The sequence below is a fragment of the Elaeis guineensis genome, chromosome 14 (assembly GCF_000442705.2).
Source record: "Elaeis guineensis isolate ETL-2024a chromosome 14, EG11, whole genome shotgun sequence".
Lineage (NCBI taxonomy): Eukaryota > Viridiplantae > Streptophyta > Magnoliopsida > Arecales > Arecaceae > Elaeis > Elaeis guineensis.
In genome coordinates, this window is record NC_026006.2 from 59387061 (window position 1) to 59408210 (window position 21150).

Here is a 21150-nt window from a genome sequence, read left to right on the forward strand (position 1 = left end):
TTTCATGCTAAGCATATGAAAATAGACCTACATTGCCCTCATCTCTAAAGTTGCCAATCCTTCTATGGCTCAGCATTTCCTATCAATTAGTCTTATAAATACCATTTATAAAATTATAACAAAAATTTTGGTTATGAGGTTGTCTAAAGTTATTCCTTTATTAGTATCATCTTCACAAGTTGCCTTTGTTTCTGACCGAAATATTATAGATAATATTTTTTTAGCTCAGAAATTAATGCACTCTTTACATATTGCTTCTCTTTGATGTTATTGAAAATTGATATGAAAAAAAGCCTATGATTGATTTTAGTGGGACTATTTGCATAGGCTTCTACTGACTTTTAACTTTCATAGCACATTTATTTCTTGGATTATGGCCTGTGTCATTCATCCTTAGCTTGCCTTACTTGTGAATGGTGTGCCATCTTTTTAGTTTTCTATAAGTTGCAGTCTTCGTCGAGGATGTCCATTATCTTCATACCTGTTCATTCTTAATTCAGAGCTTCTTTTCATTTATTTGAACAGCGCTATCCAGTTCAATCTTTTTCAAGTATATTAGTCTCGGTCTTATAAGCCGATTATATCATATATTTTTTATGTTGACGATTGTTTATTAGCCATCAGAGCTACTGTTTGAAATGCTATTATATTAAAATCTATCCCCGATGCTTATTGTGATGTTACAGGACAAGCAATTAACTATTTCAAGTCTCAAATTATAACAAGTCCCAATATTCAGCCAGCAATTAAGGCTCAGGTACTGCACATACTTCAAATCCCTGTTGTAAGTCGAGTATAGAATTACCTCGGAGTTCCTTTATCTACTGCCTCATTGTTCCCTGTTAATTTTCATCGTCTCCTGACCAAGTTAGACAACAAACTTTCTGGATGGAAATGGAAGCATCTTTCATTTGCAAGTAGGGCTACATTGCTAATGTCTGTTCTCTCTTCTATCCCTTTATACACTATATCTTCAGTTCATGTTCCTCTTTCACTTCTTAATCATCTTGAAAAAGAATTTCGTGCCTTTTTGTGGGGTCATTCTACTGATAAGAAGGCTCTTCATATGCTGGCTTGGTCTAAGATCTATAAACCAAAGAGGTTCAGCAGTTTAAATTTCCTCACCTTGAAAGTTAAACAATAAGCACTACTCGGCAAAATTGCAATTAAGCTTGTTCTTCATCCCATATCGCCTTGGGCTTAGTTGGTCAATGCTAAATATAACTTTCAAGGTACATGGTCTGGTTATTGCAAGCCTCAAAAATGTTCTCCTATATGGAATAAAATTTTTTCTCCTATATGGAATAAAATTTTTACTGCAGATGCCCAATTGGATTATCATTTGATTTGGATGGTGGGTTCTGGAAACTCTGTCAATGTATTCTATGACCCGTGGATCACTACTGTGCCTTTATCCCGTTTGCCAACCTTTATCAATGTTGACAGTAATCTACCTTTTGCTAAAGTATCTGACTTCATAATGATAGATTGCTAATGGAATGATCAAGCTTTGGCATCTTGCTTTGGTGATGACATTATAAAATTCATCAAAAGAATGTCGATACCTGTCCATCCATGGTCGGATGTTCTCTGTTGGGGAATTCAGGTACCACTAATGTTTCCGCTTCTGATATCCTTTCTGTAATTTACCCACCAGATCCTTCTCCACATCAATAGTCATATTGTTGGATTTGGCAACTCACTGTTCCCATGAGGGTTAAATATTTTATATAGAAACTTATTTGGGATTGCCTTCCTTGCAAGTCTAGTCTTCATCACAGAGGTATTCTTGCACAATCTTTGATATTCTATGATCTTTGTAGCGGACTTGTGGAGGATGAGAAGCATGTCATTCTTACTTGTCAATTTGCTCAACAAGTCATGAGATCTGAGCTTCCTTTAAGGCCTCATTCTTTGCCTGCTTTCATTGCATCTCTTACTCATGCTCAAGTAGAGATGCAGACTAAGATATTGATGTGTTATATGACTTGGTTTTTATGGACTGCTCGTATTTTTCTGCTGTAATTCATTACTCCTGTTCAGTTGATTCACCAGCTTGACAGCTATATGGCTCATTCTGATATGCTTCCTTTTAAGTCCCGTAAAAAGTTCTGGGGTGACTATCATGTGCCACGGTACATTTCTCCTCATCATCCTCTTTATTGGTCACCTCCTTCCTTTGGGGGACCAATTTTAAACTTTGATGCTGCAGTTCAAATTGATGCTGCTGGAATTGGTTTTATTATAAGAGATGCTTATGGCACCTTGCTCCTGGCTAAGGGGCATCGAATCAATCCTTGTCCCGTGCTTATGGCTGAGCTTTTAGCTCTCAAGTATGGGTTAAAGGCTGCTGCTCATTTATTCGAGGATCAGTCCCTCACTGTTCAAGGTGACTCCCTTACTGTCATTCACTGGATTTCAAAATAATCTTCTTCTGATAATGTTAAACTTCCTCACTATAAGGGTATTCTAGCTTCTGTCACTGAGTTTCTGTGATATACTTTTAATCACATTTACCGAAAGCAAAATCAAGTTGCTGATTGGTTGTCTAAACAAGGCCTCCTTCATGACTGCTCCTACTCCTTGGGAGATATTCTACCTTCATCCTTCGCCCACATTATCTGACATGATCAACTGCAAATTGTTGAACCTCGGGGAGGCATCTAGCCATAAGTTTTTGCCAAATTAGTTTATCCTTACAGCTTTGGGTTGCAGATCACTATATAATTTGCATATTTCTTCATTTTGCACTATTTATATTGCTGGTTCTTGGATTATCGATCGATTATATGTGATGCTGAAGCAGTTTTCAATTCAAGGCTTTCGAACGTCTGCTTCTATATCTACATTTAGATCTTGTAACCCAGGAGCCTCTGTGAGTGTTATCAGTTCTGTGTACTCTTTCGGTTGGTTGTCTGCATTGTTTTATCTAACAGGTAGTAATGTCATTACACTTTGGACTTCATGCTGGGGCAGTGTTACTATTCTTACTCCAAATGATGTGCTAACTGATGGAAACTGTATTTGCTTTTTATGCTCCTATATAAGTCTCATGTGGGTTTCAGATTGCTGTTTTATTTGTCTCCCAAGTGATGTTCATAATGTTTTTATTACTTTGTTTAGCCCAAAGGATGTACCAACTGATGGGAACTTTAATTGCCCCATATTCTCCTCTATAGGAACCTTGTGGGTTTCTGGTTGCTATATTACTTACCTCCTAGGTGGTGCAGCACGGGTGCTTCGAATGAATTTTATTGCTGTTACTGATGTCTCTTCACATGGTTACTGTTGCTATTATTCTCTGAGCCCAAATGATGTATTTTTTCACTTAGATGCTGATGGGCAGTCGCACCCAAATGATGAATTATGCCAGATGAATACTGATGGGGAGGTGCACTGTTATGAATCTTATTTCCCATATGATATTTCTCAGCATTTTATAACTGATGGGAAGAATCTCCTACAGTCCTACTTTTTTATTTTGAAGCCTGATTTCATCACTTCTACTGTTTCAAGTTTCATTCATATTGGGTTATACTTTATGCTGGCTTCATCCATATTTATTACCTTGCAGCACTTCAGGGTATATTTGCAATGTATATTTTCTCGTATTTCAAGCTGTCAGGGAGCTATATTTTTCATTACTTTCAATCTTAATCCTCCATTATTCTGCACTTGACTTCCTTTTGAAGTGCTTTCTAACGAATGTCTCAATGCATCTTCTGCATGCTTACCTTGTACAATTTCATGTATATTTCATCTTATGTAATTTCAAAGTGTTTTCACTGCTTTTGTATATTTTAATGTTGAACCTGTCCTCCTGCTGCTTTGGATCTGAACCTTTTAGAGGGACTGTTGCTAGCTGGACGGCATCCTTTCTGTATTATTTTTTTGATATAATATAATATAATTTATTACTTATAAAAGAAATTTAAAATCTATTTGATTGAAATATAATAAATTATAAAATAATTTAATAATTTTTAAAAATTAGTTATTTAAAAAAATAATTATGAAAAAAATAATTTTTATTATATTTGATTGATGATAAAATTACTCTAAAAAATGATACTGAAAAAAAATTACTAGCGTTTGATTGGAGGTAAATCTATATAAGATTATAGCTACATTTATAAATATATCTTTCAATATAAAATAATTTTTTAATACTAAAATAGTATCGTCAATTTTAATTAGTTTTTATATAATGACTATAATTACATAGCTCTTTACATAATGCCATCCCTATCTTTATTTTTTTGTAAAAAATTTGTATTAAATATATTTAGAAAGATATTAAATAAATTTAATGATTACATATGCAGCTTTATTGAGAGAATTTTATCAAGTATGGATCACCATCACTCAAAAATTTATCAAATACCAACCTCCTCGTAATATTTGTTTTATCTTCTTTCTCCAGAAAATAAGCTTGGGGCTCACCATTTTTTTTACCATCTTTCTCTTCCCGCTCTTCCCGCTTTCATACCAAGCGTAGTAATCTGACATGGGATTCATTTTCCCATGCCAGATTATCTTCAACCAAATGAATCCTTAGATTCCATTTGACAGTTGGCAATCTATTCAGATTTTTGATAATTTAAAGTGGGCCCATCAGATTATTATGTTTAGCATACTTTTTAGATGGCAATCCAGATTGTTTTGGTAATCCAAATTGTCTCCTAGGAGGCAATCTAGATTATCTTGGAGAGATGTGGCTATCTAGATTACCACTTATTTGGTAATATTGTAAAAAAATTTTAAAACAAAATTATACTTCAAAAAATACACAAAAACCTATCCTTCCATGCCTTTCCCTATTGGTTTTCATCCCTCTCCTACGAATTTTCCCGTACCCTTGTAGTCCTTGACTGCCTGCCTCCCTCCTAATCATGCCTTTGTCATCTCCAACTATGACCCCTACTTCTATACTGACATTGATCTCTCTTTTCTTATTTTCATTACCACGAGCTTCTTCTTCAATGATCTAGTTGTGTCCCATCTCACTATATATATTTTAAAATTTTTAATTTAAATTTTAAAAATAAAATTATTTTTTTAATAATTTTAAATTTTATAAAAATTTATGAAAATATTTTAAAAATTTAACTTCACGTCATAAATGATGGATAATTTGATGTTCATATTAAATATATCAATTAAAATTTTTAATAATTTTATTATAATATTATTTAAATATATTAAATATAATAATTTAAATAATTTAATAATGACAATCTATACCGTTACCCATGAGATCGTCCGGCGATGCACCGCACCCAGCTTAAGGTTTTAGGACAGTGAGATTTTGGACTTTGGGGGGAACAACACAGTGCGCGACAGAGACGAATCTTAAGAGATCACCGCCTTTTCCGATTCCTCCTCGCGAGATCGTTTGCTCTCGATTCGTGCGTCTCCTCTCGTTTCCCTTCGCAAAAGTGTCTTCTTTCTTCCTTAGAATTCCAACTCTTTTGATTGGGTTTCAGGAGGAGGATGATCCCTCCGAATCTCAGATATCTCCTCACTGCGTTTAGCCCCTCTTCTGATTTCTTTGCTATCACTTGTGGCGATGGCCGAATCAAGGTGTGCTTCTTTCTCAATTTTTTTGCTCTAGATTCTCGGTCTTCCGCTTTTGGGTCAGATTTCATATTCTTGAGACGCGGGCAATTGAAAAGGAATTAAAGGAGAAATCGAGTTGCTTTTAACATTTGATTTTTTTTGGTATTGTTCTTCAGATATGGGACACCGTAAAGAGTCAATTACAGGCTGAATTTGCTGACATAGTGTCATCTGATGCCTCGAACATGCTCTCAGAGCCGAAAGCGGTCACCTTTCGCTTGATTACACTTGCATGAAGTGGGTGCAGCTGGAAGGAAAGGTTTTTTACTTCACAAACCCAAAGATACCGTTTTTTGTAGACACTGTTATTGTATGCGAATTATTTGTTGGTTTCGGGGATTGATTTGGTTTCTGCTGTGCACAAGAAAGAAAGCATGGAAGTTCTTTGTTGGTGTTGGGGATTGGGAGTGGCGATGTTGTGGCACTTGATGTCTCTGCAGGTCAGTTGAGGTGGAAAGTCAGCGATTGTCATCCTGGGTGAGTTTCTTTCTCTGTGCTTTTAAGCTAATGGACTTTGAAGTGCCAATGCCATGAATATTGGTGTTGATATGGCTGGATAAAAGCATTTACAGATTTAAATAATAATGAGCCAAGTTTAGTGGCATAATGTGTATATGGAAGAGGGAATTTTATGAAATGGACATTATAGTTTGCTAAAATCAGTGTCAGAAACCTCTTACTTTAGTATCTAATACCAGTTGATGTAGCTGAGGTAGGTGGGCTCAAAACCAATAAATAAGGAACCATAGTTCTGGGATGATAATAGACATGTGCAACCTAAGCGAACAGTTAATTGACTTAAAATCAGTAGATATATTTATTTTATTCTGTATCCTCTAGTATGCGTATGGAATACCGGAGTCCAAGAGATGTAATTTGCCCAACAACTCTTATCATGGACATCTTCCCTTGAAAGATAGTGCACCGTAAATCATGTTCTTGTGATCTTCTTCATGGTTTATGTGCTATGGAGAGAGTAAGATGAGATGGAGATTAGTCTGCAGATCTGCCATCAAGGCCTTGAATCTCATAAGTAAAAGCAAAATCTCAGATCCAGCTCTGCTTGAATGCTTTATCCAAGGTAGTTAATAGCTCTAAGATGCAGATGATGGAGATAAAAAGACCATATTCTTTGTAGGATGCTGTCCCTCATATATCCCCTTGTTCGTTTGCCAATCCACTTTAGAACCTTTAGTCTCTTGCCAAACACCCCGGAACTCTTCTATGAGCTTATACACTTAGGTAGCAGCAGAAGCATCTTAATTAGAAGTAAGTTGGAACATGATTTTGTTGAAGTTGTTTTCTTCCATTGTGTTAGTGGCAAAAACTTATCTAAGAGGATCTTTTTATCCTCTGTCACATATTTAAATATGTTAGATTCTTTGTTGATTAGTCAAACCAATGGATATCATGCAAGAATTAAGAAACCTGATAGAACTTGTGGAGAATGTAACCACATATGTGCAAGGCAAAAAAGGATTCATGGCTTTATCTTGATTTCGTGTAATAAAGCTCACTGGCTCACTGTTATATCAAACAAAAAGGCTTTTCCCATCAGCTAATGTTCAACTTCATCAACCCGACATAGCAATTTCTTGTCCCATGCTGCATCCAAAGTGGAAACAGTACTAAGTTAAAGGTCCCCTCATTTTATGCTCTTTCATATGTACCCTAATTTTAGTTCTTAGTTTGTCTTTTGCAAAGGCTATTTAATAACTTAAAGTTTCTTTTACATGGTAGGGTTTCCAGGATAGTGTTATTTGTACTTAGATATATTGGCAATGAGTTAATTTTGAGATGACTAATTTTGACTACTATTCTGAGCAACTCAATCAGAACTTGTAAATAGATTAGCTTGCATAAAAACTGTGGTACTCAAAAAAGTGCCAGGGTTACATATGAAATGATAACTCTGGTATAGGGTTCTCTCTTAAATTATGAGTTTTTAACTATTTATTTTTGACTGAAATAAGAAAACAGTTTCATATTTATGCTCTTCTTTGGAATGCATTCGTATGAACGTTCTAGTGTTATTGGTTTTATAATAACTAACAATGGTATGTTTTTAATAATCGGCAGGGGTGTTAGTGCAGTTTCTTTTTCAATATATCATCAGTGTGCATATACAGCAGGCATTGATGGTATGGTTTGCCAGATTGATACCAAAACAGGGAGCACTATCGGCAAATTTAAATCTTCCTCAAAAACAATATCATCGTTGTCTATCTCTGCAGGTATTATATCGTTAAGTTGTTTCCTTGAACAAACTGGTGTTATTTTGTTTGTCAAACAGTAGATGGACGTATCTTAAAATTCAACCAAGATACTTGAATGTTTTGAAAAAATAAACTGCAAACTACATAAATTTCTTCTTTTGAGTTCAACGTTTGGTATTTGTACTCCCAGAAGTACATTTGCTAATCCAAGAATGCTGTTTTCTCTTTTTGAATATGCCACTCAACTACTGGAAAATTTGATTTACCATTCTGAGCACAAGTATGGGAAAATAGGTTTATCGATTCTTCTATTTATGGCCCATTATTTGAAAACTGACTACTCTGATAACCAGAGCTATGATTAGTGGGTTTATGATGTATTACGTCTCATGTATATATGTTTATCTGCATTTGAGAATGTCTGCGGAACATCTTCAGCCAATGTTCTCTTTCCAATTTTATGATCAGCAGGTGTGTAAAGTGTTTGATATTCATTGAGTTATATATTCATGCTTTACTGGGAGCTAGAAACAGTTTAATGTAGACACTGGTCAGCTAATTATGTCTCCTAATCAGATGGTAAGATGTCGGCCACTGCTGCTGCTCAGTTGAAGGTTTTCAATTGCTCAGATAACAGAAAGATACCAAAGCTTTCTGGACACCCGGTGTGTGAGACTCAGTATCCTTTATTCCTTTTCTCTTTCTTCTATTCTTTTCTCCTTTTATCTATCTCCTCTGAAATCTCTATATTCAATGCTTCCTTATTATGGGTCGTTCTTATCTGTCATTGCATCTGCTATAGAATAACTGTGCTGAATCTGAGCTTGTACAGGTGGCTGTCTGATGCATGATTTTCAGTGAAGATGGAAAGTATATCTTATCATCTGGAGTTGGTGAAAGATATGTTGCCATCTGGAAAATAGGTAGTGGCAAAAAACAGTCTGTTAGTTGTAGTCTTTCAATGGAGCATCCATCCATCTCTCTGGACAGCAAGGGCTCAGATATTGAGGGCACTGACAGTGCAGGTTTATATGTTTTGGCCATCTCTGAGATGGGTCTCTGTTATTTCTGGCATGGAACTAGCATTGAGGACTTGCGAAATAGTAAGCCTACCAAGATTTCATTGTCTATTGATCCCTTCCTTGCAAGAAATAACAAGGGCGTGGCAGTATATGCTGCAAAATTTCAAGGCATACTCAAACCTGCTTCTGGGCAAGTTTTCATTGCCTATGGTTCCCTGATAAAGCCAATATTTGAGAAAGTCTTGGTACAGTATGGTGCAAGCATAAATTTCAGTACATCTCAAAGTGGGGTTCTTTTACCAATGGACAAGTCTTCCATCAGTCAGAAAGCTCAAGCTACCGAAACCAAAGGTACAACATACACAATTTAAAAATATTTTCATTTAAATAGTCATAATTAACAAGAGAGTTTAGGTACGATGAGAACTTATTTTAGATCCAAGATGTTAAAGTGCCATTTGCTTGAATTAACCATTAGAAACATGTGCTGGTATTTATGATATGATCTCTGTTTTTCTTGTTCCTCTTTTTGTTGGACACCTGCCTCAGATAATGACACTAATACTTTTATATTTCAGGAACAGTCACCACACGAGACCGTGCAAATGCAGAAGATGCTGTACTGCCACTTCCAAAGCTTCATGGTCATGACAAAAAAAGGAAGCATTCTGTGACACATTTGGTTGCAGATATGAAGAATACAATGGCTGATTCTGTTAGCAATAAAAACAAAATTTTGCTTACAGATAATAGAGGTAGTTTGGTTTTTGTTTATTATGATAGTTACCATACCAGTTTGATGTCAATTTATTTCCAGCTATCATTTCATAGAGGTGCATTTAAATAATCAAGTATTAGCATATTTATTCCATTATACGCATGATTTTTGTATGTTCATTATTCAATTTTCATGCATGCCCGGCAAATTTCATTACCTAGATGACCATTGAAATTTGGTAATATTGTTGGATTAAGTATATTAGTTCTGTAGTATCTCGGATCCTAGATATGATGGAATTATTTCTCATGGTCTTAGGTGGCAATTACTGCTAGTAGTAGGTAGCACGTAATGCTACATGATGCATGTGTGTGTAGCTGTGGGCAGGGGTAGGTGGAGGCATGCATGCCTTTGCAGCTGTCGGGTTTTGTGCATGCATGATGCAAGTGGGGTATGGGAGTATGTATAGGAGAAGTAACCTTGAATGGGTGCGCATAGGTTAACCAAAACCCATATATAGTTGTTCTTGCCATGTCTTGGATTATTACGGTAGGTGGAGGCATGCATGCCTTTGCAGCTGTCGGGTTTTGTGCATGCATGATGCAAGTGGGGTATGGGAGTATGTATAGGAGAAGTAACCTTGAATGGGTGCGCATAGGTTAACCAAAACTCGTATATAGTTGTTCTTGCCATGTCTTGGATTATTACCTTCAGTTTAGCTTGACTGTCCATGGATTTTACATCTCCCAATTCATCTTTGGAATGTTTGCAGGGTGAGTTCATTTACATTGTCTATGGTTTCTACATTTTCCAATACATCTTTGGAATATTTGGAGGGTGTCTGGGTGTGTGCACCTCTGTGTGGAATGTAGGGAGTCAATCTGGTTAACTTAGTCAAGGTAACAGAAAGCTGAAAGTTAATAATGGGATTATTAGCAAAAGGCTATAGATAATAGGTAGTGACAGAGGGCTTCAGGAATCAAGTAAGGGGTCAGGGGGCAGTATCGTCTATATTTGGCTTAAATGATAGGTCGAAATGCATAGGTGAAGTCTTTTTCTGTACATTGTAAAACTTTATTTTCCATATCTTGATTTTGGGATGGTCAGGATGGTTCTACATCATTGTTTTCAGAACATTTTCTTGTTGAGGGAGAGAAAGTTGGGTTTTGAGCTGCTTTCTAGTTGGACTAAAATGTGTTTTTTTCTTTTCTTTTTTTTGGGTGAAGAGTGGAGGGGAAACATGATACTTCGACCAACATGTTGAAGTAAATGATAACAAGCTTCATGTAAGGTTAGGGAATAGTGGAAATCTAGACTTATGAGAGCTAACATTCTGAAAGCAACGATGTCAGTGGTCATTTGCCATTCTAGATGGAGCAATGACTATTATTTTGGTTTTGTGGCATAATGGAAGACAGATCACATTATGTTGGAAGAATAAGCTCCCTAATTTGCCATCTCCCAATGTATTTTGTTATTGGCCTCTCCTTGGGACAATCCAAGCAAGACAGGTAGTGGTGTGGATGCAACTTGTCATTTGCTATATATTTATATGATGAGGAAACAAGCCATCCCCATCTTATTCTTCCTTGGAGGGTCTGCAACATCCAATTCATATAAAGTCTTCCTCCTTAAGTGTGGATTGAGCCATATTTGCCATGTTTCTGTTTAGTTCAGTTTAAACAAGAATTTGTCACCAACTGCCACAAGCATTATGGTGGATACTGTAGAAAGAGGGGAGTTGAAAGATTTATCGTAGTTTATCATAGACAGAAATTCCAAGACTAGTTTTAGCTGACATTACTCTTTCAGGTGCTTGCTATTTTCAAGTTCGACTCTGTTAAACATTGTTTGCCATGTCCCTCGTCCTCGTTAATAAGCCCCTTTTGAATGCCGTTGGCTTGTTATGGCTTTGGCCTACAACATGGACCAATCATTGTTCTTTATTTTTTTCAATTTGTTTTTTTTTTTAAGTTTATATTTTACCTTCTAGCATATTTCTGCTTCTCAGTGAAAGGTGTGATACCTCATTTTCCTTCTTCTTTAGTACTTAAATAATCAGTTGGAACTATTTGCTAGCAAGCATTCCATTAACTGCTATCTTCCCATCAAAGTCGTGCTATACCTACACATGTCCAATTAATTGAGTGGTCTTTGTGCTGATGTGGCTGCATATGTGTTGGCAGAGTGCTAATGGTCCATGTTTTCACATATAACTCCAACCATAGGAGTTATTGTATGCATGAAGTCTGTCACCTGGAAAGCATTGTAATAGCTAGTTATAATGTTGATTACCTTGGTGTTATGAAACTTAGTTATCTGTGGTTATTAATTGTTGGTTGTATTTCCTTCTGAATTCCTGATGAAAACTAAATGTGTCTCTCTTTATTTGGTTTATGCTAAAAGATGTGTTTGTCTCTATTTTAATTGTCATGTACGGACTTGAAACTTGATCTATTTTGCTTATTGTTGTTGGCTCATGCAGTTAGCCTGCAAAGAATGGAAGAGGATGATGTTGTATGTCTAGAGGATACGCTGAGAGCAGCAGGGATTCTTGGTAGTAAAGCTGATCTCAGCAATCAAAGCTATCCTAGTAGTCCTGTTAAAGCTGCTATGAATGTGTTCGGTGGTGGCCACTTGTCAGTTGATGCTAATATGTCAGCAAAGAAAGTTTGTCCCTCCTAAAATAGGTAAATAATAACATTGACTAGGTGGCTTGTCATGACTAGTCTTTTTATTGACTCATTAGAGATTTCAAACATCATTCATGTTAATATTTTGTAAGAATCCACTAGTAAGTACTGATTTCATCTTATTCTTTATCACTAGATAAGGGTGCATGTCTTGTCCATGAGCTCCAGTGATGCTTACAAATTCCTTGAAATCTTGGTTGCTGCATTGAAAACAAGGTATATGAATTTCTTTTCTACATTTTTGGGTGTAATCAAATTTATATTTGTTAATATTATAACATAAATGTTTGAGTTGAATTTTTCATCCCTCGAACTCAACTCTGCCTTCTCTTCTCAAAAGAGTAATGATGACAGATGAAGATGACAAACTCCCTATCTCTATTTTTTTGAAGGAACCTTCTGGAGGTAGGCATCAATTAGAATCGAGCGTAATTTATTCATCAATTATATTACATGATATATTTAATTTTAACCCTAACAATGCCAAATCAATGCATTACATGCATTCACTGACTTTAAATGCTACATAGTACGTAATTGCAGTGCCATCAGTGTTACAGAACTTAAATTGTTTCAACTAAATATTTATTGGGATTTTGCTTTTCCCATCGAGAATATTACAGAAAAAAGCTGCTGTCAGCAGAGTACATTGTTAACTTGCTTCACAGAATCCTTTTCAACAGAGAAGACTCTACTGCATTTGCATGCGATTAGACCACTGTGAAGATTGATACACAGCATCATTGTTCATTCATCTTTCAGGGGTCCTTAGGATGTGCTCTTTCTTGTTAAACTACAATTTTTTGGTTCCTGTGTGCAAGTCGAAAGTACAGTTATGGCTTGTTGACCTGAATTTAGTTGTGCAAAGAAACTTTTTCTTCTTATGTACAAGCAATTATATTCCTGTTGTTGGCTTCCAATGGATGGCTGCTTATAACATGTATGAGCATTAACTGCCTGTTGTTTCTATTAGCATGTCACTTTCACTTCAGTCCACTTGCTCCCTGATATTGGTTTAGGCATTAAAATGGGATGAAATAATGTTATTTTTTGCCTTTTTTTTTGAGTGAGTAATATGATAAGCAGTAGTTATTCTGTGACCATTTCCTTTCTGACACCATTTATGATGAGCAAGTAATTTTAATCCCATCCAGGGAAAAAAAACATTATCGAGAACCTGCTTATGTATAAATGTTAGGGAATATGATGTTATTTTTTGACTTATTTTGGGTGGGTAATATGATTAGCAGTAGTTATTCTGCGACCATTTCCTTTTTGACACCATTTATCATGCATAAGTAATTTTAACCCAGAAAAAGATTATTATTGAGAAATGTCACTGATATGTAACATGTTGAAGAAGCTAAAATCATTGATAATTTTACCTCTAGGCCTTTTTGAACTGTAAATTTTAGGTTGGAATCAATGCAACAAGTTTGGTGGCTGCTGTGGTTAGGCTTTAAAATTGGTGTTGAAGCCAATTCTTTCTTCATGGTTGCCAATAACTTGTAGCTTACTATTTTTCTTCTAACATTCTTTTTTTGGTTTTTACAGCAATAAATGTATATTTAATTGCATGTCAAATAATAGATAGGTTCTTACATGATGATTGATGATTCTTTCTTTAACAGATCAGCCAATGTAAAGCATGCTATTCCATGGATATACCATATTTTAGTCAACCATGGGCATTTTATCATTTCTCAAGGCTCATCTGTGCAACTTCTTGATGGCTTGCAAAAGGTATTCTTTTTATCTTTATGCTGGCTCTTATACAAGTGATGCATGTTGTGTGCTACTTTATGTTTCCTGACATGATATTGGTTTTGTTATTTGTTTTTATGTACATTTTTGGCATTTCCAGTTTTTATGGTTAATCATCATATAGAATGGCATCTTGAATTTGTTTATTTAGCATCTAATGGGCTTGTGAAATCTTGGTGACTTTGGGGTGCCCGGATATGTTTTCTTCCTCTTGAATGATCCTTCTGTTTTGCTGATGGTACTGCAGATAGAATTTCATCATTTATTGTGCTTTGCATGATGAATACATGGTTTGTTGTACTTATGTCCGTGGGTGCAGTGTGTTTAGGACCTAGGTCAGCAACTGTGGATTAACGAATAGAAGTCTTTTGAGTTTTGAGGCAGTACCTATAGGATCACTTGGTGTAAGAACTTAGTATCTTGAAGATACATGAGGATTTTTGAGCATTTATAACAAGGGGAAGCAAAAGTGAAACAAATATTAGAAGCCTTGCAATAGAAATAAATGAAGGAAATAGATATCTGATTGCTTTTAGCTTGCTGGTTTTGTTATCTCAAGGCATCAGTTACATGTTTGCAGAGAGAGAACTGATGGTAGCTTGTTGGTTAACATGTTTTACTAAAAGCTACAATCTTATCAAGATGCTTTGATCTGGAAAAATGATTAGTTTATCTATTTGAGTTCCTGATATCTTGATTGTCTATTTTAGAGTGCGATTAAGGAAACAATTGGTTTCCAAACAGATATTTTTGTGATCTTTCAGTTTTATAGCTTCATTAAGTCCAGATAACAGTTGTGACCCATTGTTAGAGCCCCAGAACGAGAAAAGGTTGTTATTGGAGTCATAATACATTGGGTTCCCCGACTAATGTTTCCATAAATGTACAGTATCTTTTTCTGGATTAAGTATAATGTGTGAAATGTATTGTTAGGCCTTGTCGATTGTCTTTGAACAATTTAGTTTCTTCACTCAGCTCTGTTTGGTACAACGGTCCGCATTTTATCCTTTTGAGTTTCCCATTAAGGACATTTCAATTGTGAGTTCTACTCAGATTTTCTGCATTATTTTGTGTTGTCAACATTTGCAGTTTATCTGACATTTGAATTCAAAATGTTATTGCATCTTGATGGGTCAATATTTCTGCAAACTTCACCAAACCATTCAGGAAGTAAATTTAGGCTGTCTTGTCTGAAAGTTTTCAGTCCACTCTTATACTGTAGCATTTTATTGCACCTCAGCATTGTATGCTTTTTTTGCTTCTGTAAAATCCTTGCGTTGCATGAAAATAGAAGATAAATCTCTAACCCTTCTCTATCACAGATGACAAGATTAAAGTGTGCTGCAACAGAACCTTTATTAAAGCTATCTGGTCGTTTTTGGCTGATCATGACACAGGTTGTAATGGATTATTCTTTTCTAATCTCAGGTAAATTTCTTATGATCATGGAACATGGCTGATATATAATCTCCATTTTTTAGATTGATAAAGCTAAAGAGAATACAATTCAAGCACCATTGTCTGAGCACTATAGTGATGGAGGTGAAGAGGAGGATGAAGATGACAATGAAGAGGAAGACATCGACGAAATGATATATGGCGAAGAAGAGGATGAATCCCAAAGTAGTGGTGGTGATGATAACTAGGGATATCCATGAAAGAAACAGCTTTTAATGGCTTACTTTTTTCATTGTTTTTTATCTAGATTTTGTGTGTTATAAGAATCTCTTTGGGAAATTGATATCTAAATATGGGAAGCCATAGCATTGTTTTTTTGTTATAACAGACCCATAGCTTTCCTTGCTCCAGTAGAATAGCTCTATAATTTATTTATTCTTCTGATAGTAGTGAAAAATATTGTAGTTATCATCTGATAAATATTCTAAGTAGATGATTGTGTTAATACTGCTACTAGGTTTTTTTTCATGTTCTCTTACCTATGACACCTTTCCCAACTTAGAATCCTGGTGGACACTCTTGTCGAGGGATGGAGATGAGTCAGGTCATGTTTGGTTGGGATCGTTCGATCTATACCTGTCTTTGGGTTGACCTCCATGAACCAGGCTGACCTATTTATCCTGCATGATTCAAACCCAAACCAAACTTAGATGTCGGACCCAAGCTATGTAACTGTGGATGCTCAAGGTCAAGTTGAACTAGACAAGACCATGCGCTCTCAAAATCTGATGCACCAAGTAATCACACTCATTCTGACCCAAACCAGCTCCCCTGGATAACTCATGTAATGCCAATATCCTCCAAGGACCATGCAGAGGTGTTCTTCTGTTATGATGAAAGTAATGACCGTTATTTGTCCAGATTAGCCATTAAGGGGATATTTGGTATGAGATGATCCATTTAAAATCAAGGGTGATATTGATGAAGTGATGAGATTACCGTATTTTATTGTACCATATTGATTCTATGTGACAGTGATTTTAAATCACTTCTATTCAAATTATTGTCCAACACAGTAGTAGGAAATCCATTCTTAAGGATGGGTATCCAACATCATTCTATTACGGTGATCTTGTATTAAAATATGTTAATCAAAATACTATCGTAGTCAAGAGACTTCATAGAAGAGGAAATTTTTTTTTTCTGCTGCAATATGTTTTCGGGTGTGTATGCAATATTATTTATGCACAGAAAGAGAAGAAAATTCTTTCTTTTTTTTTCGTGGTGATTAGAAACACGAAAAATTTATTAGATATTTTTCTAAAATTTTTTCTGTCCCAATCTTCAATTCCAGCACTTAGTTTTTTTTGTTGAGAGGATGACATAAAGCGGTGATTTTATTTTCTTAACCCAATCATGGTAATCCGAGGTTTTTTTTCTTTTTCATCCGAAATATGTTCGGGATATTTTTAGTATTATATGGTTGATGATCTTGTATTTCTGTAGCATACCAAATAAGTTACTTGTACATATATGAAGATTTTTAATCATTGCACTATGGCCAACTAAACATAGTGATTTTTGATCCATAAGGATCAGACTATCCTAGCATTTGGATCACCAATGATATTAGATTACCGTGGTGATCCTAGTTGGATCACCAAATATCCCCCCAATGAGATTTAGTTGGAACAAAATGATGGCTATTATTATCAACAGTCATAATGGAGAATTACAGATAATAATGTAAATAGCGTTAATATTTGTCTGGCTGGTATGAATTTTTGATTTTTTTTTTTAATTATCTGGCTGAAGACCTAAAATGTCAAATATAGCCGCGGTTGACACCTAAACTGTCGTAGTGGGATGGATAATAGCCAAGTTACAATTGTTACGATGCCAGTTATTCCATGATGGTAATTAGTCAGATTGGAGTCCCAAAGTCTGGCAAGAAGTTTGTAACCCAAAACCACCGTGCACGTTACTAGCTTAGACTTCTGGGAAGTAGGTGTTCCCAAATTAAGGGGTCCAAGAACGTAGAATACAAGGGTTCAAGAATGGAAGATGTCATATTCTTCTGCGAGGAATAAACAATTTAGTGGGAGGAAAAGGTCGGTGCGTGGCATGTGATCAACGCAGATCAGGTTGGCTTCTTTTGTTGAAGATTGACTTCTTCCTTTCATATTACACCTACTGCAGTTATCTAATAAAGAAAAAGAAATGCACTTAAAGAATCATGATATGCCATGCCACCACTAAATTGAAATGGTGAACTTTGTTTCTCACAAAATAAAATCTCCTAGCATTTTTCATCACTCTCCATCATTAATATATACATTATTTAATGAGTTTGAATTCTCTCCAATTTGAAGTTGCACTCTAGCTAGAGATTATGTTCTTAATCACAAACTTTTATAGAACGACTCATGTGAAGCTTATCATCTTCCTATTGGGGAATAGATGAACCACACTCAATTATGGGTCTCTCTTAGTGTGCAAATTCCCATGATCCAGGGGAGGATCTCTTCATTCAAACTCTGGCTCTTAATTGACCAAGGAAAAAACTATTAGCATAGCAGGATGGCTGGCTGGTTCTCACATCCTGGTTTGATGGAATCACAAAACCCATCAAATTAATCATCTTTCAATGCTATCAACTGATGGTACCCATAGAAAACTATACCCATAGCAAAAGATGCACCGCAGAGGATCCCAATATGTGAAGACTTGCCTTTCAGAAAAGTTCAAAGTCCATGCCTAGTTGCCTACAGCTTTTTCTCCCGTCATATCTTATCCCCACATTATTTGAAACTTTTTTGGTTTCCAACATGAAAATAATATAAATATCACTATTTCTTATAAGATCACCGGAAATTAAATCCAGAATCCTGGGATAGACCAGCCTAAATCCAGGCTAGTCAATATAAATCTGGCCATGGGACAGCCCCATTAATATGTTTAAGCCTAATCTCCTAATAACAAGCACGATATCACTCACCTAACCTCACCTACTTGCTGAAGCCAGTCAAAAGTTGGACAAAGAACGCTGTTCAAGTTTGAATGCACGCAGCTGCATAAACCTAGCTACCTTCTTCAAAGCTCTATATAAACACTCACCTCCTCTTCCTCACCATCCTCACCCTCAAACAATTCGCCACTTCACAATACAACTAGGAATTAATTAGTAGCTAGCCGAGCCATATCAATCCAAGGAAACATGAGTACCTCCAGTTGGAGCCTCGAGATCGAGTCCCCGGTCCCCGCCGCTAGGCTGTTCAAGGCCGCCGTCCTCGACTGGCACAACCTGGCCCCTAAGCTTGTCCCCGAGATCGTCGTGAGTGCCGCCGGCATCGAAGGTGATGGTGGTGTTGGCAGCGTTAGGCAGTTCCAATTCTCCTCAGGTATCAGACTCAAAACATACCCTACTATTCTCTTAATCCTTCTACGTAGTACTGAATGTTAGTGTCAACCTTATGGTCCTATTTGTGTAGCAATGCCTTTTAGCTACGTGAAGGAGCGACTGGACTTTTTGGATTTGGACAAGTTGGAGTGCAAGCAGAGCCTTGTGGAAGGTGGTGATATTGGAACCAAGATTGAGTCGGCATCGTCCCATTTCAAGTTGGAGACGAGCAGCAATGGAGGGTGTGTGTGCAAGGTGGTTGCAACCTATAAGCTTTTACCTGGCGTCGAGGTCAAGGACGAGATAACGAAGGCAAAGGAGACTTTGACCGGGATCTTCAAGGCCGCTGAAGCCCACCTCCTGGCCAACCCCGCTGCCTATGCCTAATGTGTGCTTGGTGCTTGCGTTCGCATGCAATAATGCCTTTTAATTGATGTTGAAAAGAAGAATAAGTGACTTTCGGTGGTGTTGAGAAGAGAGTGTGAGATTGTTTGGTTGTTTTTGTGTCATTTTTTAAATTTTCTACCAAGAATGAGTGTGTCATGAGTTGACTTGGAAAACTCAATTTGCAATAAGGAGGTCTGAATAAAAGGCTTTAATTTACTTTTTTTTTTTTTGGTGAATATGGCTTTAATTTACTTGATAATCCCTCCAAATGGTTTGTCTCAAGAGAACTTACACTTGGTTAAAAGAACTGAGATATTGTCTCATCTAACCAAATAAATAATAAAAAAATTAAAAAAAAAAATGTATTTGAGAACTCAACCAATATATTAAAAAAAAAAGACATATAAATATCCAACCCACCCTAACTTGAACCCCAAAAATCTAATCTGACCTATTGAGCCTGCAGGTCAGGTTTGGGTTAGACATCGTCGACCAACTAACAAGTCAAAGTCGTTGAGATCAAGTATCACAATTTTTAATATTATTGGGAAATAACATACATTAACGTCTAAATTCGGATGGCATTTTGGTTCCTTTACAATCACACACACACACACACAAAAAGTCCTACAATTGGATTGCATCCTTTTGGGCCTTCATTCCATTTTTTTTCCCAATGCCAACCTATCAAAAATGGTGATCTCAAAATTAGAGCCTCTGTTCAAAATAGCCGACTAAATGGGTAATAAATGGCTCAAAAGTTTTTTATGCAATAAGCAACATAAAATGTATCCGAAAAATTACATGAATTGGGGCTCAGACGAGTCAGGGGCACAGATCCAATCATAGGGTTGTGCCCGGTTCATGTCAAAAGTCAGGTGCCCATCATTTAGGACATTTGACACAATTAAATCTGACCTAACACTAACACTCAAATTTAAAATTTTCAATTCCCACTTGTTTAGGAATATGTGGCATTAATTCATGCATGGACACTATGGCAAGAGGATTCTTTTGGCAAATTGCTCCACATCAAAAAAAGGGTGCACATCTAGAAAGGGTACGTAGAATTTTTTTTCTTCATCAAGCTAACTAGGCTGATATAGACCTCCAAACATCATTTATGAACTCCTCAAGGGAGATCTCTCATTACTGAAGCCATTAACTCTTTCTGGGGTAAAAAACTCTTTTATAAGCCGAAGCAGCTATGTTAGCCTCTCCAGAAGGGGTGAATTAGCTAAAGATAGTTTTGGATATGACTAACGCCATTATAGAGTAGGCCAGCATCCCTTTAATCTAGCATGATAGACTAGGCTCAACCTACAGTGCCATAACTTTGAACTGAGGTAGTCCAAGTCAGCTCTGATTCCAACTTAAGAGAAATTAAAAGTAAACAATTGGTTTCTAATTTTTTTCACTCAATCTTGTTGAAATAACTAAAAATTTATATGTACTCCTGTAATTATATTCTTGGAAATTAAATTTTTCAACATGCATTTATTGGGATATGGTATATAGAGTATTTCTTTGTCCACCATGTCTGGTGGAAAAAAAACACATTGTTTCAACAGATTGTGTCACGTAATGCAATTAATAAGAGGATAAGCATTTAATGTAGCTTAATTTATTTTCATATTTTCTGATCAAAATATTTTTTTTATTGAATACTATGACGTCCTAGATAATATTTTGACATCTTATTGCTTTTTCATAGGATGCCATAAGACGTTATACTGTGCAATAGAATATCATAATATTATTATGACATCTTGTTAGTTTTTATGACATCTTGATAATTGTTTATATGATGTAACAAGATGTCATAAAATATAACAGGATGTCATAATATTATTATGATATTTTATTAATTTTTATGACGTCTCGATAATTGTTTATAAGATGCAATAGGATGTCATGATATCATTATAACATC

The 21150-nt window shown here is 36.0% G+C and overlaps 1 protein-coding gene and 1 pseudogene across 1 annotated transcript; both read left to right on the forward strand.

Moving 5' to 3' along the window:
- The first annotated feature begins 5278 nt into the window (after positions 1 to 5278).
- Positions 5279 to 15921, forward strand: LOC140853700 (uncharacterized; annotated as a pseudogene).
- Positions 15922 to 18555: 2634 nt separating this feature from the next.
- LOC105057436 (pathogenesis-related protein 1) lies at positions 18556 to 19433 on the forward strand. Its single transcript, XM_010940041.4, has 2 exons — positions 18556 to 18831; positions 18922 to 19433. Exons 1-2 carry the CDS (start codon positions 18648 to 18650, stop codon positions 19215 to 19217), a joined length of 480 nt encoding a protein of 159 aa, XP_010938343.1. The 5' UTR covers positions 18556 to 18647; the 3' UTR covers positions 19218 to 19433.
- The last annotated feature ends 1717 nt before the right edge of the window (positions 19434 to 21150 follow it).